This window comes from Lipophrys pholis, assembly GCF_963383615.2.
Source record: "Lipophrys pholis genome assembly, chromosome: 1".
Taxonomy (NCBI): domain Eukaryota; kingdom Metazoa; phylum Chordata; class Actinopteri; order Blenniiformes; family Blenniidae; genus Lipophrys; species Lipophrys pholis.
Genome location: NC_137635.1, coordinates 16,269,343 through 16,295,859, shown reverse-complemented (window position 1 = coordinate 16,295,859; position 26,517 = coordinate 16,269,343). Strand labels below are relative to the sequence as shown.

Here is a 26,517-nt window from a genome sequence, read left to right as displayed (position 1 = left end):
CTGAGAAGCTGAGAAGTTCAGGGTGTTTCAGCATTTTATTGAGGTGAAACAGGACATTTTCATTGCGCTTTAGCATCTTCTAAAGTCAAAACGACTAACTTTGATTGCATTCCAGCTGTTCCCTTCGACGACAACAGCATTGAGAGTTAGTAAATATCTACTTCAAAACATCTTCCAAAGTGCAACGATTTCTAAACACGCAATGCTGCACATGAGCACTGCGGTTGTATTTAATAGTTTTCCCCACACATGGTTGTTGGCTGTTTAGGGTTTTCCTCTCGCTACATTTTACAGCCGTTTGAAAATGTTCAGGTAAATAAAGTTAACACTGCTTTTTAAGAGATTTGTTGCATGCCTAAAGTTGAGCTAAAACGTTAATAAAAAAGTAGAGTTTCTGCTCCAACTCCTAGCAACAAAAGTCTTTTGGATAACTTTGAATGAAAATGTTGATTTCTACAAAAAAGTGAGTAATATTAAGGAAGCACTGTAGTATTTAGTTTGTACTCACACAGTTTGGCAAAAAAAAAAATACACTTATATAGATGATGTTAACATATTTAAATTAGTTCTTCACATAACTGGACTATTTCCTTGCCAGTCCATTAAAGTTTTTTAAACTGGTTAATCACATTTTTGATTTTAGTGAATCAACGGCACAAACGATGTATTTTGCGCTTGTGGATTACGGTAACAGTGAATTTGTAATATACTGTGCAGCACTACTCCCAACCAGTTTAACTTCATCTTTTTGGGAATACTCTGTATTTACAGCCTCAGCAGTGCATTTCAAAACAAACACATGAAATACTGAAACTGTGAATTAATAAACACAGACTACAGACTTTTTAAATGCAATTAGTTGCCAGTTTTCATATAACTTTATTTGCAGAAAGGCTCAGACAAAATACGGCCCTCTTGGTAGCTTGTTCACTGCAGGAGACACATCAGCAAAACATCAGCTCATTTTAAGCTTAAGATTTTAGACCCGGGAGAGAGAGAAAGTTCTGTATTAATCAAGTGTTGTACCTTTTACCCTCGTTCCCATGTGGAGCCCTTAGAAAGATGAAGTACACTCTCGTAGTTGTGTTTTGTTTTACTATACAGAAGCTTTGTGGAAAGAAAACAGGATAAACAACCGTGAACATTTAAGACTTTAAAGTTTGCCAAATTAAATATACATAAAATAACGGATTTTCGTCAAATCAAAGTTCAGAATCTATGAAGAAGAAATGAGAAAGGAGACGGTTGGGAGCAGCCGAGTGGAAAATAAGAAAAGCAAGGGTGGGGGCTTCTCCAACGGGAGGGAGTGTCTGATCAATCAAGCAATTCCTAAAGTGTCGCGCTCACAAAGGGGGCACAGATAAGACTCTGGCAGCAATCAATTGAGATGGAGACGTGAATCATACTGATGAGTTCAATAAAAACAGTCTTAAAACTCAACTCCTCCGGGTTAGTGTTGACAGTGAAGAAGTTCCAGAGCTAAAATAAGACAAAGAAACTGACTTTTCAGGTCACATTTTTACTTAAAATCGCCATCACCGACCACACAAAAGCAAATGGACATATACCTTAAAAAGAAACGTGGCTCTTGGACGAGGATAAGATTCTTCTCAGAAGAAAATCCTTGCTGGGTTACAAGCCTGGGGAAGTGTGTGTGAGAGGGGGGGGGGGGGGGGGATTTCGAGCTGAAAGGATGAATCAGCAGGCAATTTGCCAGGTTTATACCCCTCCTTCAAGGGATCGCTGGCCCTTCTTAACATAAAAAACATGACAGAAAACACACAGTCCTGCCCGGGCCTCTTCCAATCCCTTTCAGCAGGTATGCAGCGTCTTTGTACGCCACACACCGACTGATCAGAAAAAGCAGATTGTGGAGACCCAGATGGTCCTAAACCCAGAGATTACCATAATGCAAGAAGAAGAAAAAAAGAAAAAAAAGAAACTGATTTAGGCGATTAGATTAAATCGTCGAGTCAGGAAACACCGCTACCTAAAAGAGGGACGCCCCACTTGTTCCTCTTGCAGGATTCAAGTTACTCACTTTGACTGTTTTTATGAGTAAAGCCTCCTACTAAAATCTCTTCTCCCCCTCCTCCAACCCCCCCCCCTCCCTTTGCTGCAGGGCTTATCCGAGCCGGGCTGGCAAGCGCCGTCATCCATCATGCGTGGACTCCTCAGGGCAGGGCGGGGTCAGAGATGGCGTATGCGGGGTCGCACGTGAAGGACACGGTGATGGCGTAGCGGGTTCCCCACGTTACCTTCTCCACGCGGTGGAGGTTCTCCGAGCCGGAGGAGAAGAAAGACACTCGACCTGGGCAGGGGAGGAAGATTTTTCAGGAGGAACACATCAACGTTTTTGCTTCAGACTCAAGACGGTGAAATTCGGATCGGCACACGCCGCTGCAATCAGGAGCTGTGACCGCGCGTCAGCGAAGCAGCTTGGCTAAACATGCGCCGCAGCAGATCAACAGTAAACACATTTGTTATTCGTTTAACCTGCACGGGAAAAGAAATGCAAAGATTGATTTTGGAGAAAGTTGCGGGCTACGGCTTGCGGAGGCTTTTGATGCTTACGAGCAAAAAGATCCACCTCAATCCCTGTGAAATACCTTCCACCGCACGTATTTACACAGTTCTTCTCGTGTTACATTAAAATAAGCCAATCGATCAATGGGGTTTACAGTTGCAGGAGAACAAGTAAAATCAGAGTGAGGCTCGTTCTTATCAATCACTTCAAGTTCACATGGAAAGATTTGATCAGCACTGCCGTTTGGTTTATATTGTGAAATTCATAACCAAAGTTAGTCATGGAGTGCCACAGGGTTCTGTGGTAGGACCCTTGCGTTTCACATTGAATAAAATATGCTTCTAGTAGGAAATATTATTAGGAAATTCTGCATTAACTTCCACTGCTATGCATATAACACTCTAATCTATGTCTACAATCAAAATAAATCATCAGATAATGAATCATATAATGATGCGACAATTTGTTTTCAGATTCAATATTATTTCTCCTAATTTCTCTAACTAGAACAATCAGACGAAGTGCTGAATTAGTGCAATTGATAATACTAATTCCACGAACAAATAATAGGGAAGAAAACACAGAATTCTTGGAGATCAAGAAAAATCAAACCTGATTTCTTTTTAATTTGCAAAATACCGCAAGAAGTGCATAAGTAAATGACGACACAATATCATCAACTTCAATCGAAAAAAGAAGCAGCAGTATTTAGGTGTCGTTGTCGTCCTCTATTCTTAATTTAGGTCACTTCAAAATTGTCCGAGCCACACTGCACTGCAGCGTGTCTGAAAATAACCAACTGTCAACTCTTTAGACTTTATAATAAAAACAATTACGACCTCTCAAAGTTTTCCTAGCCCCCCCCCCAATAAATCAGGGTCTGTTAACTTTATTAAAACCTTAAACCACAACTATTGATCAACAGCACATTGGCAAAAAAAATCCACTTCTACCGAACGGTGCATTTTCAAATCATCCATTTTTACATCATAACGGTTTAATCCACTGCTGACTATCCACTAACCTCCAGAACACTCGGTGGAGCGTCAGTGGATCCGTTTCTGGACCTGAGCCAGTGGCGGCTAACCTCCAGTCGGAAAGCTATTTAGCAAAGGTTAATTCAAATAAAGAGATGGTGCAATGCATCTTTCTTCCCCCTCCCTTCAGGAGAGAAAATTAAAAGTTGTCCTCCGCATGTTATTGTAAACATAATGACGTTATTCAAATGCACAGACAGTGCCCTTGCAATGGTTTGTTCTACTGTTCTACTGCGGTGGGAGCGGGAGCGTAACAGCGGTCAACAATATCTTGTTACATTTGAGCAAAAATTGCTGTTCGGTGTGAGACAAAGCTTTCAACAATCACAGTTAATAAATACCTGATTATGGTTTTTGATCAAAAGCTCTGTGCCGAGTGTTCATCAATGCCTCCCTCACAAGGAAGAGAAGATATTAAAACGATCGAAGTGATCAACAAACGTCATGAGATTGAGGCTCCGTTTACACAACATCTTAAGTGAAAACGTATCGTTTTTGTGTTTTCGTTTCAGAAAACAAGCTTTCCATAAGCTTTCTGTTGTCACCTAAAAACATGACGCGAACGAGCCCCAACATAGAAAAAGTTATGTATCTGCTGATTTCCCTGTAAATCAGATGTTATTATGGAAGATGTAATGAGGTCTTATAATTGAGTGAGAATGTTTAATATTTACTGGTGAAGCTGGATTGATCCTCTGATCCCAATAATAGTGTCAAATAAGACGCATTACCAATTGTTTGTAGTCCTGCTGTTGTACGTAAATGAACTGCAGGAAGGGGATAGTAACCCTAAAAAGATACACTGGCCGTGATTTCCAGCTGCCATTTCAACTGCTGAACCTTCTAAATCAAGGCTAAATGTAATGCTTAACCCTTAGCTTTCTCTTTCTCAATATGTTAAACAATCAAGAGCAATATGGAACAGATCCCAAGTACCGATTTTGTAATCCCTGTGCTAAGCTAAGAAAAACACTTCCTCGGCTGTTTATTTAACACATGTTTTGATGGAAGAGATATTTATTGAAAAAGAGGAATTATTCATTTTGATGTTGGATAAAACGTGATGAGCCCAAAAGAGAGAAGAAAGACACTGGAAGCATGAAGCGGAGCCACTCTCAACTTTTCCCAGGGCATTTTACCGAGACCTGGACTGTGATCCTTTGACTGTCGGATTGCAACATTTATAAAACTTTGTTTCCTGGAACACAAACTGTGAGCCGGGTGAAGCCGTCTTGGGGTAACCCCCCCCAACTTATCAAAGGTGTTGCTTCGTTGGGCCAGCTAATGAGCTATTGTCTGGTTGTTTCTGAGCACAGCCTGCTCCGTCTTAGACCTTTGCATCAATGTTTACATAGCTGGTCTGTGGCTGCAGTCCACAATTAAGGGATTTCTAATCAAAGGGGAGCAAAAAAAAGTTTTCAGAGTCTTGTTTTGTTACAAAACTTCCAATTTCTTCACCTTTTAATGGGGTTATCTCATTATGTGGAAATGAATTAAAGAAAACCTGGAATCATTGTGCCATCCGTTTGTGTTTGCTGCTTCCCACTGAGCGAATGCTGATGAGTTTGTGTTAGCGTGCATGTGTGTGCATGTGCGTGCATGTGTGCGCATGTGTGTGCGTGTGTGTGTGAATGTGTGTGTGCGTGCATCTAAATCCCCCTGGCAGGACATTAGCAGAGGACGTCGGGGGAAATCAGTGCCCGCTTGTTTGCGCTGAAACTCGGAAGAAAGAGAATTACCGTGCAAACAAAAGAATGTGAGCAACAACACAATAAGTGGTGGTCTGTTTGCTTTAAGTCACTGAGGAACGAGGGCCTTTCCAAGTGCTCAAATTAGTGTCGCAGCTTTGGATTATCCAACAAAGAATTAATCTTAAAAAATAATCCCATGCAATTGCGATGTTCAGTGTGAAGGCGGCAGCGGAATCGGAAGAGCGGCGACACAAAAGAAGAGTTGCTGCTCGGTGAGATATTCCACAAGGTTCACATGCTCATCAAGAAATCACTTACTGGGGTATTTACGGGACAAAAGTGGAAAACAAACGCCTTGATTTCATGACATTTCAAGTGAAAACATGCAAGTTTGCATTTTTCCTTCAGAAAAGTTACACACAGCAGTTTGAAAACAATGTCCATTTATATGGAAACAGAAGAAACACTGAGAATGATGCAGTGAGCATCAGGCCACGAAACATTAACAATGTCAAGGTCCTGGACATTCGCATGGACAGACGACCAAGTTGGATTGTTATCATTTGTGACCCTCAACTACAAAACTACCAAGTCCCAGGAAGGCGCCAGTGTGTTAACTTTCGTTGTTGTTACAGTCAAATATTTCAGTTCAACTGGTTGTTGACTTCCCAAGTTACTGAATGTCCCATTATAGTATGTGGAGAGGCAGTTTAATCTGGACTTTTATTTTGAAAGTGATGTAAGAAAATTGCATTTAATTGCCCCACTTAATGGTGCTTTGATCAATAGGTCAGGTAGGTGAGTTGACTCTTCTTAAATCGAGTGTTCTTACTCTGCTCGACACACACAATCAAAGTAATTGGTAGCAACCTGGGGTTCAAGGTTTTGCCCAAGGACACTTAGGCACATGGGAATGGGACTCACAAAGCCAATATTGCGATTAGAAGCAGTTCCTTTTCAATCTTCCACAAATGTAATGTACGAGGTTATCCTTGACACAACCTTGAACTCTTGGCATTCAAAGTCCAGCAAGGACAACCTTCAGCTGGTGCACTTAATACTATCGCAAAGCAGATGGCTCCTCCCACTCCTGTGGGGTTGATCGCCTCTTGGTTTAACACAGATCTGCGATGCCCAGAGAGGGGGAGGAGGAATCCAATCATAAAGGAATCCAACGGTCGTCTCCGGTCATTGATCAAGGTCTAAGTCGCTGAGACAATCCATAATACTAGCTATCCAGGGATTGTAATGAAACTGCTTGTATGTGGCAGCATTTACATTTTCGCCGCTACTCCACTGTATAATTCATGTACTTTGACCCAAGAGAAACAGCAGCATTAGGATAATGGGGGCAGGGATGGTTGTGGTGTAAATTGTGAGCTACGACAAGTGAGAGACCAACTTTTTATTACTATTATAATTACAGTTTTCTCACATCCTTCCAGGAAAGAAAGAAAATCTCAACATAATTAATATATATATATATATATATATATAAACACTGAAGGATATGCATGTCTTATTCCAACTATTTTATGCAACTCAAACCAAGATGAAAATTTTTTATTGTCCAATAAAAATACTATTTAGCCACTAGGTGGCAGTGTTGTGATTTATTCATATTCATTGTTTTTTGAGAAGTCCATGAGACAGAAAGTCTGCAATGCTAGTATCCATCCGCCCACTGTCGTTAAAAAGGAACAAATCCATTTTTTAAAATCCAACACAGTTACTGACATCGGTACTCAAGTAATTCTGCAAATACTATAGAGTATCAATCTTTTCACAGTACAGCAATTTAATATTTTCCTATAACAAAGTATTTTTTAACGTGCAACTGTGGAATTAATACCGGGAAGACACAGGAGCTACTGTTTTATTGAAGCCTCGTATAAAGTTAGTTTGTTCGTGCACATTAAATCTAATGTTGACTTTACTCCTCCAAGTCTTAAAAACTTAAAAACTCTTTGTCAGAGAGAAAGTTTATTAGAGCTAAAATGTCAGAGGAAAGCTTTCAACTTCAAAGCCTCGACTCATCAGGTCTTGGAGCATTTAGACCGCCTAAGGAAATCCATGTAAGGAGCCGGTGCCTGATAAAGACGAGATCAGCTGTTCCACTCCGAATGGAACAACCGGCATGAAAAGGGCATCAAGATTAAAGCTTGAGGTTTGGTGATGGAATGGGTGGGGTCAAAACAAAGTTTATGAATAAATTAGTAAAGTAATTTTTCCACTTGCAGCCTCCCTAATGTGACCTACTGAAGAATAAAGTGCAACTGTAACACAACAATACTTGGGGAAAGTCGTGCAAACGGGGCCTCAGTATTGAAAAATGACCTCCTTGTTTACAACAAAGGCTTAACAGTGACTCTTCACTTTGTATAGCGTTTTGCTTTGTCACCATCACCCTGTTCCTTCCCGTCATCGGCCTAACGAGACGTTATGCACCTCAAGTTGAGCCTCTTGTCTCTTTTTCTGCCTTTAATAAACAGCCACACGTCACTGATTTTCACTTAATGAGGTCTTTAACTTCAGACACCCAAGTGGGACGAGGTTGGAATGTTAAAAAGATGCTAAACGGTGCGTGACTCGATCAATGCAGAAACGCACGTTTACCGCTAGAGGTGAGTCGCCTGCCAGCAAGGCCAAGGGGTGCATCGGCGTGCTGTCCAGTCAATTTATCGATTACTCTCACAGCCTCGTAATTAGTTAGCCGAGGACGAATGACTCGAGCAGCGAGAAGTCTTGAAGAATGAAAGTTAGATGAAGATATATGACATCGGGCCTTTTGGAATTTAAAATCCTTCTGAGTAGTTCAGATGGGTCACACTTGGAGATCCAGACCGAACAGCAATTTACCCGGATTACATTCTGAGTGGTTGCAACTTAAGGGCGAGGCCTGAAAACCTATTGGACACTCTTTTTCTCCGTGTGTGAGTCACAATGCAAAAGCGCCAATCTGAAATTATCCAACTGTCTCAAGACTATTAATAAACAAGATAAGATGTGAGCCTGGTAAACAATATCTGACCATCACAACGAAAAGTGTATTGGTTTGTTTATTGGTCTTCAACGGGGATGCGAAAGATTTGTTTGGTAAAGGATTAAACGTCGCTCCCTCGAGCCAGACGACACTTATTGAGAGGTCTGGTGCAGTCCATACCTCGATGTGTTTAAAAACTTTTTAAAAATAACTGATACTAGATACCAGACACGAGAGTAATTGATCTAGTACGGATCAGCTACATCTTCATTCAAAAGGGGATCCATGTGGCAGTTATGTAATCATGTTGTTGTGATCCTTGCAAGACTATAAACACGTCTCTTCACCATCGAGGCTCCTCACTGCATTCGTTGACGAGGTGCTGCTGCATCGCTGCATGTGGGGCCGCGAAGCGCCTCCACCTATTAAGATGGGAACGGCAATGAAAGTGACACCCTGCTGCTCTTGTGGACGGTGTGGCCCACGCTTTCTCTTCGGGAAATCGTGTCTCTGGAGGTGCTTTATCAAGATCTCATTAAGTTCACCGTCGCCTCAGACACAAGACAGTCGTAACAGAACACCTGCCGAGCTATTGGACAGAAATGATCAGGTAACAAGAGGCTAACAAAGCTCACGCTAATGGCTGCATGGTATGAAGTGTGGTACCGCCACACCTGTACCAAATCTATTAGCATCTAAATTACAACCCGGGACCCTTCCATCCAGACGGATGCGGTTGTCCCTTTCACTGCCGAGCACATGCTGTTTTACTCACAAATGAACATGATGAAAGCTACGTGCTCACGGCTGTTTTGGTCTTAAAGCGGGAGTATTGGTAAATCAGCGGTGCACAGCTCGCTGGCTTCTTGAGGAAACGGGAAAACAATTCCATGAACCAACGGAAACAGGTTTTAAGTCAACTGAAGGCAAAATGGGCTAAACAATTAAAGTGTTAAAGGGGAAGTCAAATAAATACATTGATTGTGAATGCACCGAACGAGAACGCTGAATGGTAATCACCACAATACTGCATAAAATCTGATACGGTTGTGGAAAATTGTGATTAAAGGCTTCAAATGTTTCTTAATAGACACGACGCATTCTGAGGACAACGTTTGACATTTTTCACTATGAAGGAACGCACTAATTCTGGTTCATACACAGATCACCGTTGGACAGTGCTCCAAGTCACATAACCAATCAAAGAATATGACAGTCCCCTTTTATAAAATAAATCTTAAAACAAAGACACAATTTACGCTAATTTTGAAATGGCACAGATAAAATAGGAATCTCGGAGCCATAAATCAATCAAGACTTTTATTTTTTTGTGCATTGAGTGTTTTTACAGTGGTGTGGAGGTCAAGGTCAATCCAGCTGAGGTTATCTGATTCCCCGGCGGTCGTATAAGCTTTCAGGTTAACCCCTGCTGCCTTCTCTGAGCGGCAGATGTGCTCTTCTCTCTCTGCTATCTATCTCTCTCGCTCCAAGCCGATCGCCTCCTATCTCTCCATCGCATATCTGCTCTTAATCTATCTCCCAGTCGTTTGCCGGCTCTGACCTCTCCCCCAAGTGCTCACTTCCGTCCCTACAGGACACTCGCCCATGTTCTGCTGAGCTGTCACCTTCCTGTCCGTCCTCAACTAATCCTCTGCAGTTTCAACAAACACCTCCACCCCTCGCCCCTCGCCCCTCGCCCCTCTTGCTGGTTGTCATTTCCTTCTTGACTTTCGCTCTCTCCAGGATGCAAAGTTGTGATTGTCCTCCCGGTGTTATAATTACACCTTTCTATTCGCGTCACCTCGAAGCATCTTGATTACCCCGGTGAACTAATCACCCGTCCAGATTTGAGGCTCGTGCTCTCAGAAAGTCAAAACACGGCAGTCAGGTTCGCCCAGCGTGACGCCCAGCAAAGAGTCGCTCAATTGGGTGACGGCGTCGCTTTGGCAGAAAGAATGAAATGAACCCGGGCCACTGATGCATTATGCATGTGTCTGCACTTCTCTAGATAAAGAAAAAATAAAACTACGGCAGCAGTTGTGATTCTCGGGCTCGCTCCAACTCTACCGAGAATTTAAAAAAATGTGTCAGGAAGGACCGCAGAGAGCTGGTGTTTGTGCTTCTCCTTGGCCTCCCTCTCCCCTCCTCTTTAAGATCAGGCCGATACCTCCCGTACTGGACCATGGCAGCCGTGTTATTCACAAACACCTGTCACAGAGAGAGGAGACGCCGCACGAACCGCAGTCGCTCTTCATTATCATACGTCCTTCAAGCGGCATCCCTCGCCGCTCCATCATAGGACGCCGTCACCTCCGCCAGCCCTGTCGCTCACTGGCTGGGTAAGAGGCCTTTGACTGACTGGCTCATCAGAGATTTAGACAAGGTGGAGAGCGAAAGGTGAAGGATAGCAGGTGGGAAAGAGGAAGGACAAAGCGCTTTTGTTTGGTTTCTTCGAATTGCTCTTGATTAAATGTGGAACGCAAGCAGGATGGGGGAGATGACAGACAGCCGCAGGAGATTAAAAAAAAACAAGGAAGGAGGAATCGTTAATGAAGGTAAAAAATGACAAGAGGGGACAAGGTGAGCGGAAGTGACATGAGGTGGCCTGCTGACAGGTATAATAGAGAGGAAGCTGCGCCCTTGAGGGGAAGGAATGGCCGAGGGAGATGCGGTCCGTAATGAATGGACTGACAGAGCCCTAAAACATCCAGGAGCAAACACTGCTAACAGAGGCCATGCATAACGCAACGCGTTAGTCAAATATGACTGGAGGAGTCTGCCGTCTTCACTTCACATTACACTTTTCCAGACACTCTTCAAAGGACGAGGTCACTCCAACATTTCAAACTATGAAATACTGGACCAGAGAGAATTTATTTCAGTCATGTCACAGTGATCTGTGGATTCTCTTGCGGAGGAAAAATAAATAAAAGGGATTCAGGGGGAGAAGTGGGAGGTGTGCTCGCTTCACAAGAAAGTTTTCCCCTTTTAAACTGGGCCTCGCTATAGAGTTTGTATGTTCCCCACTGGTTTTCTGTAACAGAGGTTAAGGCCCCGTTTACACAGCAAGGTTCTCTAGTGAAAATGGAAAACTTCTGTTGCGTTTTGGGTGTCAGTTTAAGTGTCGCGACTCCCAGTCCATATTCTCCTGGGAGTTGGAAGTTTTACAGTTGAGTCACCGGTAACAGCAATCCAACTGCAATATGGTAGTGTTAATGGTAATGTTGATATTTGCTGCATTCTACGCAATAGTGCCCCATGTGGGACTTCTGACCTTTGCAGGGTGTAAACTGCCTTCCCCAACTCTGATGGACTTCAACAACACAGTGACCCAGAGTTGGATAGTAGAAGATTCTAATGTTCAAACCATTTTTTTTTATCGTATGAAGCTTAAAAAAAAAGGAGAGAAATATATATATATGGATCTATGGTTAACTCATATAACCCCCAACACTTTGAAAAAAAGTCATTCATTTCAGAACGTTTTTTTTCTCCAGTGCGTCCTTTAATAAGAAGTCCATGGAGGATTGATGAAGCACAGAAACTAGGCAAAATACTCTTTTGATGCCCATTAATTAAATTTGAAAGTCAGCAAACCATCACTGAATATATTTCCATCTACTAGCCTGGATTTCATCTTCATTCTAATAATTCATTAAGGTCCAGACACCTAACCTCTTGATCCATCATATTATTGTATTTATGACTCTGACTTGATGTGTCCAAGCACAATTACTGGCCATACTTTCAATCGACCAATACAATATCGTTCCGTTTAACGTTTGTGGTCTTTTGTGAGAACTATCTTTGAGGACAAACTTTTTAGGAACCTAATTTAGACTTCAATTCCTTCTCTGGTTTTGCACTTCAAAGTACTGAGTTCCTGAACAGGTTGAGTTGATTTACACATACTGCACTGATCCCACTTTGTACGTCACGTAATGTCGCTCTTCTTTTCTTTGACCTTTGGATCAGAGCTTCTACACTTTCAAGCTCTCATCCAAAGGTCAAAGAAAAGAACATGAATATACACCTCTGCTTGTTCAGGCTTTAACCTGGCTGTGAGACGGATTCTACCTCAGGGATTGGATCTGAAGTGTAGGAAAAGTTGAAAATGGGTCGAAAGTCATTATGGCACAGTGAAAGTAGAGCAAAAAGAATGAAAATTTACGGTCCAATTTAAAGGGACCTAATAAACTAATTCTGGCACCTTACCTCGAACTGACCAGCTCAGAAACTTCTCTGCGATGCCAGAAACTCCCCAGGTAACCGATCTCAATTCCTTTTAAAATGACTCGCATTACAGCCGTGTCCCATGGTAGCAGAATGCACCTCCAAGCTATTTTCTAAGTGCAACTTTAACATATCCTCACTATTTTGAACACAATGTATTCATATTCTGTGTAAACAACAAGGGATTATTTCATCAACGACTAATACGTTGTCGTGCCTATCCCTCTGGGTACTCAAGAGTTTAAACTTAATCCCCCGCACATTCACTCCGCAGCACTCACCACTGCTAATTACCCACTCAGAGAGAATTACACCCACTCGTGAGCGTGCTAAAAACCACCTTCGGTTTCCCAAATGCAGCCAAACGTACCAATTATAATTTCATACAAAGCTTCGATAATGAAGTCCCTCATCGTTCTGGCATCATTTACAAGAAGGCAGGTCCTCCAATCTCAGAGTTGTTGGTTTGATCCCCCCATCTCCAAATGTCTATAAGATGGACTTACTATTACATTTACCGCTGATAAGTCTATGTTCATAATGTTCCACCCTGAAAGTGGTCAAGCACTGTATTTGTGCTGAAGTGGAAGAAAAGTTCAAATTTGGCCTTTAAGGGTCGACGCTTACCTGCTCTTGGTTCCACTGTCCGGTTGCCATTTTGGTCCATGAAGACAAATCTTCCTCCCGTGAAATCGGAGCCATAGTCAGACAGGTAGAGGAGGGAGGTGTAGTCGAAAGAGCCATAAGTCACCTGGCAGGTGGTGAGAAAGGAGGATAAGTTTATGCTTGAAGGGTAAGGGAATATATCAAATGTGTCTATATTCTGGACTTTAGGTCGGCCGTGCTTTCGTTTTGATTTGTTGCCCAGTTCCAGTGCTTGGGCGTCTCCAGAAAGACTTTCAGATCAGTGACTTTATAAAAAGTTATGAGTACTCTCTAAAAGTGAATCCAAAATGCCTCAGTTGCCCCCTCAGTGGCAGGTTGCAGGATTAGTCCCCGAGTCTTCAAAGTTCATGAATAAAGAATAAGAGAAACTGTCAAATCACACTTCAAAAAAAGTTTTTCCACCTTCTTTTTTCTATTTTTGGTGTAACTCCATCCCTTGGTCTCCAAATTAAATCTGTCCAATGACCTGCACTTCCTTTCCAAAGACCTTGAGGTACAAAATGAAAACTGTCGGTCAAAATGATCCTTAAGTTACATTGTGTGAAGTTGAAGCGAAGGATAAAAAAAAAAAAAAAAAAAAGCCTGGATTTCTCATTATAGTAACAAATGACGTTCCTCTCAGGAGTCCTAACTATAAAGACGGAAATGCTAAAGGTTGCTCCATGTTAACGTGCAATTAACTTAACAGAAAAAGCTCACAATGCGTGACTTTTACCATGTCGTACCCCAGCTAACACGTTTATGGCCCCTGTGTCAGCTCTTCTTGTAGCGAGGAGCAATGCTTTGTCTCTTCCGCTCTCCCGAGATCACCTCCTGCTGACTCCTCACTTCACTTGCCCTCATTATCAAACCTCTGGGATTAATTAAACACGAGCTGGAATGATACATGGAATACTGCAGCGACAGTGTGGAGCCTGTGCCTGAAGATGTTGGGGAAATTCATTCATGCCATGTGAGCTGGGGGCCTGTTATTTTTGCACATCGCCCAGCAGCACTAACAGGATGCTGATGTGATATTTGGTCCGAGTCTCTCACATTGTCACATTTAACAGCTGAATTATTTCTTTTTTTTTTAATCGTTTTGACGATTCACATCTTTTGGATTGATTTTCTTCCGTTGGAGGAATAATACATGAAATATTGCCATGACCCAGCGAACATATTAACAATCATTTGGCCACCAATAGACAAAACTCACCATTTTATCTGTGTTTCGGTCTATTCCAGCTCCTAAACGTGTGAGCCATTCATTTCATTAAAATTGGCTTTATGTTGAGAATGTTATTATTTTCGGAAGTAATGTTTGGTCAGCTAGTTTTTGCCATTTTAAAAGTAAAAAATATTTTTTAAAGAAAAACAATTTTGCTTAAAATTTTCATTTTATTTTAGTTCCCTAATTTACTTTAAGCTTCTTTTTTTTTTGCCATTTTATTTATTCATCATTTACTTTGTTACTTTTTGACATCAAATTTTCCTATAATTTGCTTTCCGCAAGTTCTTGTTATTGACATTTTCTTTTATGTTTTATGTGTACAATTGCCTGTTTTGTCATTTTTTTTAACTCAAAGTTTTTCCTGGTTAAAAGAAGGTTAAAAAAAATACATAAATTATCTGAGACGCTGCACAGCTTTTGGTTTCAGCATTGTTAGTTAACATGTATATACTTGACTGTATTTATCCACTGTCAAGCCATGTACATTTTACTTGATATTTTCTTCTTTTTGCGTATTTGACATTTTAAGATTCTCCTCTGTGTGAAGCAACGCCGCATGTAATTTCTCACTGGGATTAATAAAGTATGGTCTATTCCATACTGACGCGTCATCGTGACTAAACACTGCGGACACATCTGTTGATTGGAGACCAATTTGATGAACTGTGTAAATACCAAAACTTCCAGATGCGTGACAAACTGTACACAGCATAATTTGTTGTTGTTTTTTTTTAAATTCCAAACAAACTTCCTTAAAATGAGGAGTGACTGCATGTGACATTAATACCAACTCCTATAATTCAATTCCATTACACAATCCAATCGCGTTCTGCCATGAGAGATAAAAACACACTTCCACCACCGTCACGTTCCAACTGCTGCTATGACACCATATCAGTTCTATGATCGATGGGGAAGGAAAAGAATCCTATGAGGAAGACGTCAGAGGCCATTTACATTTAAATGAGGGCTGGGTGAGCCAATTAGACCCAAGATGGCGTCAGAAGCAGATGGGTGAGGAGAAGAGGCTCTTTTCTAAATTAAATTTTTCCAGCTGTCGAGGACCAGCGGGAGAAGATGAGGTGACAAATATTAATATGGCCGCGAAAAACCCCACCAGAGATGCTGGCGAGAACAAAAGGATGAAGCAAGGGCAGAAATGCGTCCTAAGAAAAACCACAGGTAAAGTAAATGTCTGACTTCCTGTTCACCGGGAGAAGTCTATTTCGATTACGATTGAAACTGAAGCTCGACAGGAGGGTTAAATGATCCCTAACACAAAGGCGATCTCAAGTAACGATGAAGGTTTGACCTTTAAAAAAACTTGACTCTTTTAGAAACATCCCCAAGAGACAAGTTGTTGTTCACAAGCCACAAGAGGCTGACATTTAAGATGAGGCAACCGAAATCCCCATCCCAAATCGACTTTCCAGATTTTCTGGAAGCGACTGCAACAAAGTGCATCTTTTAATATCTACGGTGGCACACTTTAGTCTGAAGTGAGACCCGACTTCACACCTCCTCTCTTACATAAGGTCTAAAAAAAAACAAAAAAAAGAGTGCACATTGTTCTTATAATGCACTTTTCTGTTCCTGATATCTGTAGAAGAATGCTAAAGATTTATATAACATACCTTGTTGCCATCAGGGTAAATCCTTTTTGATTTTTCCTCCACGACAAACCACAGTATTACGTTATAGTTCTAATATAGGTTCAGCTGCGGAGTTGATGTCATTGGTTTAAAATGTACTGTAACAAAGCCTCCTGTAGGTAATGTACTAAACACACAAAAACATCCATAAAAAACAAATTATATCAGGATTATTACAATGCCTTTTCGTCCTAAGGGGTGATTGTAGCCTAATAAGGCCTATAAGTCTACATATGTAGGCTTCTCTTTAAAAGGAAATGAGATGAATGGATGTTTATATGTTTGATGCTAAAAACTGATCTGAATTGAATTATGGAATTACATAATGCTTGAATAGACTGTAAAACTACTCAGCATTACAAAACATCATTTGCACAATTTGAATTACATATATCATTGAAGTTTTAAAGCATTTTTCTCTCCTGAAATCTTGTTTGTCTGAACTTGATTCAAGGTCTGCTCTCAATCCCACAACAACTAACGTCTCATGACAATGCCCAACGTATAAAATGAAAATTAAAGTACTCTGCCTTCAAGCTGCTCTTCGTGAATACTAAAGCATGAACAATATATAACCCAACAGAGATGAGATTTCTTTAAACCCAGAAAGATGATTATAAAAGGGAACGCCACTTATTTTTCAAAGATTTGGTAAAGTCAGCTCATCTGAACTGATCTCCGTCCTCCCCGTTCGGGATAGCCACGGCGGATTATGAAACACACGTACATGTCTGGTTTAGCGTAGAGCGTTTACATCAGCTGGGGGGGGTTAGACGAGATCCTCAGGGACTCACAGTAGAGACCCGCAACAACTTTTCTAGAAGGTGAGATTGAACCATTCTAAGAGCACACATTCAAAGTTTTCGATATATTTAATACGCCATCGTGTTTATGGGATAAAATTGTGTAGTATGAAAAAACATGTGCGCGTGAACTGAAAAGCACTATGAATTGAATGCACAAACAGTCAACTTTTGCACTGAAACTGTAACCGAAATAAACCATTCATTCATTCATTCATTCATTCATTCATTCATTCATTCATTCATTCATTCATTCATTGGCCAGCTCCTTGATCCTGGTGAGACATGTCAGGTTTTTGTCCTTCTCAACTGCTTTTGACTTGAATCAATGAAAACACAGAATCCAATCCGATTCTTTTCTAACATTTTCAACAATCCTGATGTCAGTGTCAAGTTTAATGTCTTTTTATTTCCAAAGATTACTATCAACCTTCAGAAACTCCGGACATCAGCCGTCCTCCCCTTCATGTCCGCACCTCTTCTTTGATTGAATTATGGGAGTGGTAATGTCAGCCGCCGTGACGTGAGTTTTTTGGGCTTAAGTGGCAAACAAAAGGTCAATTGTGAGACATCCGAGAGTTTGTGTATTACACTGCACTTTCTCACCTCGAGTGTGAGCCACCCTGCAGATATCAGTGAAGGGTTTGCTAGTAGACTGACTGGTACAGAGAGAGAGAGAGCTTTGTTTACAGCTTCAGTCAATCCACCAAACACATGAAGACAATTGCCTTCAGCCCTTTTCACATGAACAAATTACATCTCGTCACGAGGGATGCAACATTGATTTTTTTCGCTTCCAGTACTGTTTCAAAAACGCAGACCTGCGGCACATCTCCGCCGACAAAATCAATACATGCAATCCATTTGGTTTGGTTATAGGAAGGCGCACAAGTCGCTGATACGATGCTTATGTCTTCTTATAGTCACCTTGTCGATGTGCGGGTGCCAGTACTCGTCGTGCTGGGTTTTGGCTGTCGTGCTGTTGATTCTGGAGAAGAAGGTGGGCTTGGTAAGGTACATCAGCGCTGGGTCCAGACCGAACGTTTCTGCGATGATCGTCTGGATTCGCCCGCGTATGTCACTAAAAATCAAGTACAGACAAGATGTGTAAGGTGGACAGCTGTGGTTGGATGCTTTTGGAGCATCGTGACCTTTAATTGTGATTCACTGGTGGTCAAATTCAGAGCAAACTAAGGACTCTAATTGGTATTTGAGATAAATATCTTTGGTACCAAAATTTATCTTGGTATATAATATAATATATCATTTCATTCATGCCTGTGGTAATTGTTTGCTGGTGATGACGTATGGAAAGTCTTAACATGAGCCTGAATGCAACTGAGACTTGGTTACGTGTCTTTAGGCCCATTGACCTGACATGTTTCAAGTGACAACGCGTTGTTTGTGTTTTCGTTTCAGAAAATGTTCACGTTTACACGGCAACATTTTGAAAATGAATCATTGCTTGTTTTTGTAATGAAATCACACACACGCAAAAGGGCAACACGCTATAAACATTCTCAATTCAGCTGTTATTCCGGGTGACTCAACTATAAAACTACCAATTACAGACAAGTTTTAAAAATTGTAAATGTCAAAATTTGCATTTTCCTCCCGTTTCCACGGCGACGGAGTTGGACCATTTTCGAAAAGTTCCACCTCGAGGGTCGTTTTCAAAAATTGTGTTTTCTGTGGCTCCCTGTGCAACACTGTTGTGTAAACGCAACAGAGGTTTTCCATTGTCACTTGTTGTCATGTAAACCGCTCCCAAGATTTAATACCAGTAAGTATTGTAACAACAAAATAAACAATGGAGCAGAAACAGATTTCCTTATTTGTGTGTAGTTCATTTGCAGTAATCACTTCTGAATGAGTGGAAAGTGAAAGCGAACACATTTCTTTTGTTTAGTATCAGAACAAGCTGGTCAAATACAGGAGAAGACCTTTATGTCTTCTCACTTGAGTGAAAGAAGGAAACGATTGGGGAACAAAGCTCTGCGACTGTATGTCAGACACATGGCTGGTTTTCAATCAAGGCTCGTGAGTCACCTGTACAGCTGGAAGTCCTCCAGGGTGAACACGTCTCCGATCTGATCCCCAAAATACCTGCCGCCACACAATCACAGACAACGCCAATCAGAGGGGGGGGATGGGGTGGAGTGGGAGGGGAGCGGAGGAGACGGGATCTGTTAGCATAAATTAACGCTCTGCTGCACGGCGCCGTGCGTCATTACCCAGACACTCCAGCCACCGACAACACCACGGCAGCTTCTGAACGCCTGACTGCTTCAGCAGGAACAAGTTCCAGTGTGTGTGTGTGTGTGTGTGTGTGTGTGTGTGTGTGTGTGTGTGTGTGTGTGTGTGTGTGTGTGTGTGTGTGTGTGTGTGTGTGTGTGTGTGTGTGTGTGTGTGTGTGTGTGTGTGTGTGACAAGATTGATGACCGGCTCCATATTCGGAAGAAAATGTTACATATTGGGTTGCATGATGCTGCTGCAGGCATGCAGAAGCAGAAGCGATCAATGAAGTGAAGGTGTCCTTTCCCAACCTGTAGATGTTGACAAACTGTTTCCCCATGGACAGCGCTCCCGAGTGCAGGTCCAGGATGGAGGCCTGCAGGGAGCAAAAGACAGAAAAGGTTTTATCTCCCCTTCCCTCTAATGCGTCACACTTATTAATGCTCGTCAGGCCATTTGGGACACGGCTCTCTCAGTGGCTATTTTCACTCCCTTCACTTAACATTTCATAAACAGGTCCTTCATCAGTGGACGAGGACCTGCGAGGACGGAGAGCATCAGTAGAAGGATCGTCCAAACCTCAGCAGACGCGACTCCATTTCGTCTTTCAAAGCGTCTAATAAATCTACACCTTTGATTATTGTAGCAGGAGGCCCTCTAGTGGTCACATACAGGAAGGGGTCTATGTATTCCATTGCATGTTAAAGCTGGCTGAGATCGATGCGAGTGTGAAAACATATACCGAAAATATACATTTTTTTTCTCCAATGATAATAACTGCTGCTTCTAATTTGTTCACCGCTTCAGTAAGAGGAATAGACATAATACTGAAACCTCATCACACAGAGCCGCGTTACTGCGGTGAAAGTTATCTACCTTGACGCTAACTAAGTAACATCAGGATCACAGCGTTTCACCAACAACACACTGACAAGAACAACGATGGCGGACTCCAGAGTGGCATGACTCCCGGTCCATAGCTGGCAACCTCAGAGCCAAACACAAGAGTTCATCTTAATGATGTTGTGTCTGTAATTTTCTTTCATTAGCTTTTTTTTAATAAGCTTTGAATGGAAAAGAAAATGGTATACTGTACATTTGAAGGTAAATTAAAGGTCTTTCTTTGGAGAGGAATTGGCTTCAGGCCACGTAACACAGATGTTGAAACAGATGGTGCCTCGGTGAGTTTTTTAATAAGCTACTAATAAACACGACCACCAGCTCATTAATTATTTAATTCAGTATGTATTTACAGATTCAAAGGATTACCTACGATAAAGCTGAACTTTTTTAATCTTGTTTACTTACCCAGTGGCTGCTTATTAACAAGGTGGAAGGTTTCTCATGAGCAAAAATAAGAAATGTTTCTGAGGGTTTCTGTTTTGGTGCTCAAAAAGCCCCCCCCCCCCCAAGTAAGAAAAACACTAGGAGCCTTTCAAGTTAAATACTGGATTTAACAATTGCTATAATTAATCTTTAAGGTTTAAGGTAGGAAACTACTTCATTATCTGTTATTTTGACTTATTCATTGATTTTTATTTTTTATTTTCACTTTTTCCTTGGATTTCCAGTTGCTCCTGAATGCACCACAGCGGAGAAAGTTTATATGAATGACGTGTATGATGTATGAAAAAAAAAAAATGATAAAAAAGAAATCAATTTGATTACATTTTCAACATTGTATCTGGAGAGTAAAAAAAGGAAGGTATTCGTGTATTCAGGTATGCACCACTGAGCTCTCATCTACCCTTAACTTCCTGTTTCAGTGACTTATTCTCTTTAAGAAACGACTTTGAAAAGACACAACTGTCATCTGATGGCCAAAAAGAAACATTGCACGTTTATTTTTCACTCAGTTGCACTAAAATCTGATAGTTACGACTTTCCTGCCACTCGGCCTGAAAGTTTGCAATATATTGGCTTAGTTAGAAAACAGCTGTGAGGGAGAAAGCATTACTTTTACCGCTATGTGTAATGTCACCAGGTTTTTGCCTTTCCACCGTGCTGAAAGGTCATCCCCGAACTTAAACACTTTGGAAAATGAGGACGGCATGAAAAACTGTCAATAAATTCATGTGTGGAGAATTTCTATGAGACAGTGAGTCTCCGCCTCGCTGTCACGTTAGTCCAACAGTTGAACAAGGTGATGTACTCACGCCGCCCTCGGATCCAGCCAGAGCCAGGCCCCGCTCAGCCAGCCTGTGAGCCAGAGATAGAGGAACGGGAGAAAGATAGAAAGGAGAGCGACAAAGGGAAGACAGTCACCACACAGGATGAGGAGTGGAGGAAAGTATGGTGGGGTGGGGGGTGGTGGTGGGGGGTTTACCTCCGTAGAACCTGAGCCTCTTCCCTCGTTACCACGCTGTCTGTAACCGCCCGGCCACACTTCTGAGGGGTGCAGCCTGAGAGAGAGAGAGAGAGAGAGAGAGAGCGAGAGAGAGAGAGAGAGAGAAAACAAGAAAGCCAGAGACAGAGAGAATGAAAGTGACAGGGAAAAAGAGATTAGACAATGAGAGAAATAGTGAGACTGGCTGATGAGGAAATGAAATAAAAAAAAGTTGCAGCGGAGCATTTCCGCAGACTTCAGGTCTCCTCTCCTGTTTCATAACCGGATTAATTTATTCCTCAAAGCGGCGCCTCCTGCTGGGTTTCCTTTAGACACTGGAGACCCACAGCGTGAAGTCCTCACATCTTTAAAAAAGACAAATATCCAATTTGTCCCGACAGTTTAACGTATTTCACAGGCGGCTCTACTTATTAACACTGCGGGTTTCTGCAATAGAGGGAGTGCATTAAGAAGCCTGACACATGTATTCTTTTATTCCTCCTGTTCACAGAAATTGTTTACAGCTGTGAACGAATGTCAAAAACTACCTGAAATCTTCCCTCTCGTCCATCAGCTCGCTGACCTTGGCTCACCTGCCACCCCTCATTTATTAATAAAGGTGAAAGCAGCAGTGGAGAGAATCTGTAATGATTATTGAACTCGCTCAGGCCTTTTCTAGCCAGCAAGATCAGGCGCGTTCTCCAAATTTGACAATTTTTCTTTTGCTTCCCGTCTTGTAAATTAAACATCACCCGGGGGCTTGAGCTCTTGTTTTTCTAAATAAAACTTTAATTAACCTTGAATAATTGAACGAGAACAAAACTGACGCAGCTTCAAGTTGTAGAAAACTTAAAAATATAAGGTGTTTTCTGATATTCCATGCAAGTTTTTGGTTCTATTTATTTTTATTTGGTTTTTAAAAAGTTTGGGCAGCCAAGAAACTTCAGGATTATTTCCGGGAGGATTTCCACCTGCCAGATGATGGTGTGCATTGTCTGATTGGCTTCTCATGTCTCATGTAATGCATGATAAAAGATCGGTTGAAAATGTAAATTCACGGAGATACAGTTTATATATACCAATACAATATGACTAGTCAAGTCCATACAAAGAGAATAAGCAACCCCCTCCCACCAGCTCATCATTGTGTATAAATAGTCGAATAATTATTGCAATATTTCATCGGAAAATGTGTTTTCAGTGTGTAGTTTATGTGCTCTGGAAATACAAACTACTCTTTTAAACTGACAGCTCTTATTATTCTAAAGCTGTTCAAGAAGTTAAAAGCACAGATATTTTGAAAAACTGATCAAACACTGACAGCTGCAAAAACTGTACCTGTAAAACTGTAAAATAAAATAAAATATAAGGAACCCGTCACACCAAGTGTAAATTATGGCCAAGAACTTTTCTCAAAGCACATAGATATAAAAAAAAAAAAAAAAAGAAAACTACTTAAGTGTTTGTATTTATCACAAATCACATAGTTGACCATATTCAAAGTTATTGAGGCAACTGACATGTTCAACTGCAGCCCGGTTGGTGTTTGATGCCTCATCTCGCCTTGCTAAACTGTCCTTGGAAACCCAGAGTTTCTCCCAATGATTTGCCGGCACCTGACAGAATACATTTACCTCATTTGTCTCTCTCCTCGGGTTGTCGTGTAATTAAAGAGTGGAACTTTAACAGATCGCGGAGTTCAGACTTGGGGCTGGAAGTTTCCACAAGGATTGCCAAAAAGTTAAACGAATGCCCCCATTTGACCACAAAAGACCCTCAGGAAGATTTAGCAGACTGGTGCTGTTTTACAGCGACCTTCACAAGAGTCATTAAAAAGGAAACTTTTCTCTTGTCCCTGCATTAAAAGCTGGCGACACAACTTTTTAATCGAACATCTACACAAGCCAGAGAGCTTTTGGAAGCAGCTTCCAAAGACTGATGAATATAGACTTTTCTGTCCACCAGGATCAAAAGGTAATGTGCAGAATTCCTGGGAAAAAAAAAAACAAAAACTATAAAACCTCTGCAGCTGTTCAGCCTGGAGGCGGATCAATGGTGCTTTGGATTTGTGATCCATCCAAGGAGGAGGGATTCGTTTCACTTGCAGAGGAAAGAATAGAATTAAACACCAACAATAACTAGGAGCCAATATCACATCAACTGAGGAAAATGGTGTATATGCAAGTGATTCTACAACAGGAAGCAGAATCCATCATGGTGGCACCAACCAAGAAATGAATTAGAGTGGTCATACGGTCCCCATGAATAGACTTAAGATGGTTTCAAGCAGTCAGACTTCTAAAGTGCTGGATGTTCTTTAACATGTCTTCCATAAACAATGCTGGGAGGCGGGCTAAACACGACACAATGCTTCAAAACAGCAGCAGGAATTCCTCTGCCAGGCAGATGAACAATGAAGGCGAAATGCTTCTGAAGCCAGTCACTTCCTGTGACTCCATTCAGACTTTAATCAAACTCCCAGAGTTTGTTTGCAAGCGTGCCGAGGCCTACGTTTGAAGTCGACTGCACACCGGGATGCAGAAGGTAAAAATTCACACTGATATAATTCAGGATTTGTTCGTTAGAAAAAACTTTGATTGTAACTAAACTACAGCTTCACGAGATATCTTAAATATATCCGTGTCAACTTTTCTAAAATATATATATATATATAGTAAAACACTGACAAAATTACAATAAATTGTCTTTTTATGCACTCTGCATTCCAGATATTCTAAATTTTAGACCCAACAAAACCAATCATACTTTTTGAACATTTCCACATATTGTCACGTCACACTGAGACTTCAATGTATTTTTGTTACGATGTTACATGATAGCACAACACAAAGAAGAGCATAACTGTATTCTGTGAAGGCATCAGATGTCTGTTAGAAGATAAACACCTAATTAAACTAAAAGAGTGAGTAAATTAGACAAAACTGGTAAAGTCAAAGGGATACGAATACTCTTTCAAGGTGTCTTTGAAGATATTTCACCTCTTATCCAACTGTTTTTTTCAGTTCATGCTGTTCCCTTGACTAAGCTGGCTTAGGAACAGCATAAACTGATAAAGTCATTCAGATAAGTTATGAAACACCTTCTAAGACGCATAGTCAAGTCCAGTTGACTTGATTCAACTGCTTTGAGATGTCCCCTACCCCTTAATTCCTAAAGAAAATATCTTCATTTAAAAAACCGAAAAGCTCAAATCCTCCACTGTTTGATACAGCTCTTCATTCATAAATTCACTCAGTGGGACCTCCAATAAAAGTACAATTGTGTTATAGTGCCATCTGCTGGGTAGATTTGATACTGTTTACCTGTGCGAAACGGCTGAAATTACTGTGGGGTAATCAGTTGCGACTCCCCACAGTCAGTTAATGTGTTATGAAGTAGGTTTGTCTTCGTCCAAACCCCGTGGAGAGATAAGACCACGCAGTGAATCACCAGGAGCCTCACCTGGATAGCGTTTGTGGTTCTCATAGTCCTCCGAGCACTGCACGGTGTAGACTCTGGGCTGAGGGGAGACCAGCTCCCTCTGGCTGGCTAAAACCTCTGTGATGTCACTGTCCAGGGAGGTCACGTACAACCACGCCGCCGCTCCGCACATGCACACGACGACCAGGAGCAGAACAGCCAGTCCACGGGATCCTCGCCACGAAGATCCCTGTCGCAGGGCATTCCCTCTGAGCAAACAGCAGCAAAGGAATGAAGTGATTGAGCGATACTTGAAACTGCAAAAGTAGGACATATTGTAAGGATCGAGTATTATGTCTCAAACATCATACTTTGTATATTTAAAAAAAAAAAAAAAAAAAAAAAAAAAACACATCCTGCATTTCTAACAGACAAAATTGAAACACTCTCAAAATACTGTAAAATACTCTCCCCGAAGTATGTCAGGTTGTTACCACAGCGTAACAAGGAGCGATACTTCAGGAAATTACATACTTGTGACTTTTTTTACATTATTTTTTTTACAAAAATGCATAAAATTTGCCACAAAGTATGTTTCGATCAGGGGTGTCCAACACAGTGTAGCATAGGGGCCACATTCAATGTTCAACTTAAAAATCTTTCAATGTCGTGGCACGGAGAATATGAGATGAGACTTGCCATTTTCACAAAACCAAACAATTACTGCTGAAACTTACGACTACAATCTCAACATAAAGGCAATTTTAATGATACCTTCTCGTGCAAAATACAGTCAAATGTCCCAAAAAACACTTTTCCCCACACTCCTCCTGACAGCATGGCTGTGAAGCAAATAATATCAGCGATGCTGTCATGGCATGTCAGGGGTATTTGTTGGTTGGAGCCTCTTGCTGGGCCGGTCTTGTCTGACGGGCCTTATGTTTGACACGCCTGGCTTTAACCTTTTAAATGAGGATCACACCATTTATCATTTCTACAGTTATATAATTTCATAGTAGAGGTGTAGCTTATGTTGTCCACTTTTATGTCGTTTTTTTTTTTTTAAGTTAATATGCTTCTGTGTGGAAGGCAGTGGATCTTAGCAGTGTGTGTGTGTGTGTGTGTGTGTGTGTGTGTGTGTGTGTGTGTGTGTGTGTGTGTGTGTGTGTGTGAAAATATTACAGGTAATAATCACTTAATATTATAATGATATTCAAAATTACATAGTTACGTTTAAAGTCCTAATTGGAGTAAATGTGGGGGGAATTATTTGTGGGGGGGGGGGGGGGGGGGGGGCAATAAATGAGAGCTTCTTACACACCTGTGCCCCTTTCTGTATTTTACCACGACTGTAAACAAAAGGACAACTTAGGTTATTTAGATTTTTAGCACATCTATAGCTACTTTAAACGTTTATTCCCCGCACGTTTGCAGAGATTTGAGTGGTAGAAACACTGCAGCCTCACAATAGCATCTTCAAATCAGCTCACCTTTTAATTTTCTTCTCGATCTCGGAGGCGTTCCCTCCTTTCGGGGGTCTCTGTCGCACCAGGGCCATGTGTAGCCTCAAGACGTCCGATTCAGGGACATTTACTCAGGTACAGCTGCTCTTTCGTCTTTCGTCTTTCTTCTTTCTTCTTTCTTCCGGAGCCATTCACTTCACGCCACCGCTCGTACCAACAGCATGAACCGCCCTGCTTCCGGGTGTGCGCAGAGCGTGCCACCGGATTG

The 26,517-nt window shown here is 41.5% G+C and overlaps 1 protein-coding gene across 4 annotated transcripts; it reads right to left on the bottom strand.

Moving 5' to 3' along the window:
• Positions 1-847: 847 nt before the first annotated feature.
• Positions 848-26,482, bottom strand: ogfod3 (2-oxoglutarate and iron dependent oxygenase domain containing 3). 4 transcript variants are annotated; one of them, XM_080478843.1, is made up of 9 exons: positions 26,277-26,482; positions 24,829-25,103; positions 21,367-21,442; positions 21,197-21,239; positions 19,352-19,416; positions 18,855-18,911; positions 17,733-17,886; positions 13,099-13,222; positions 848-2,311 (listed from the first exon to the last, which is right to left on the bottom strand). In XM_080478843.1, the coding sequence occupies exons 1-9, from the start codon at positions 26,342-26,344 to the stop codon at positions 2,175-2,177; spliced, it is 999 nt and encodes a 332-aa protein (XP_080334969.1). In that variant the 5' UTR covers positions 26,345-26,482; the 3' UTR covers positions 848-2,174. The 4 variants fall into 4 exon arrangements, with proteins under 4 accessions (XP_080334969.1, XP_080334970.1, XP_080334972.1 ...); XM_080478844.1 differs by having other exon boundaries at positions 24,829-25,055; XM_080478846.1 differs by lacking the exon at positions 18,855-18,911 and having other exon boundaries at positions 24,829-25,055.
• Between the last annotated feature and the right edge of the window lie 35 nt (positions 26,483-26,517).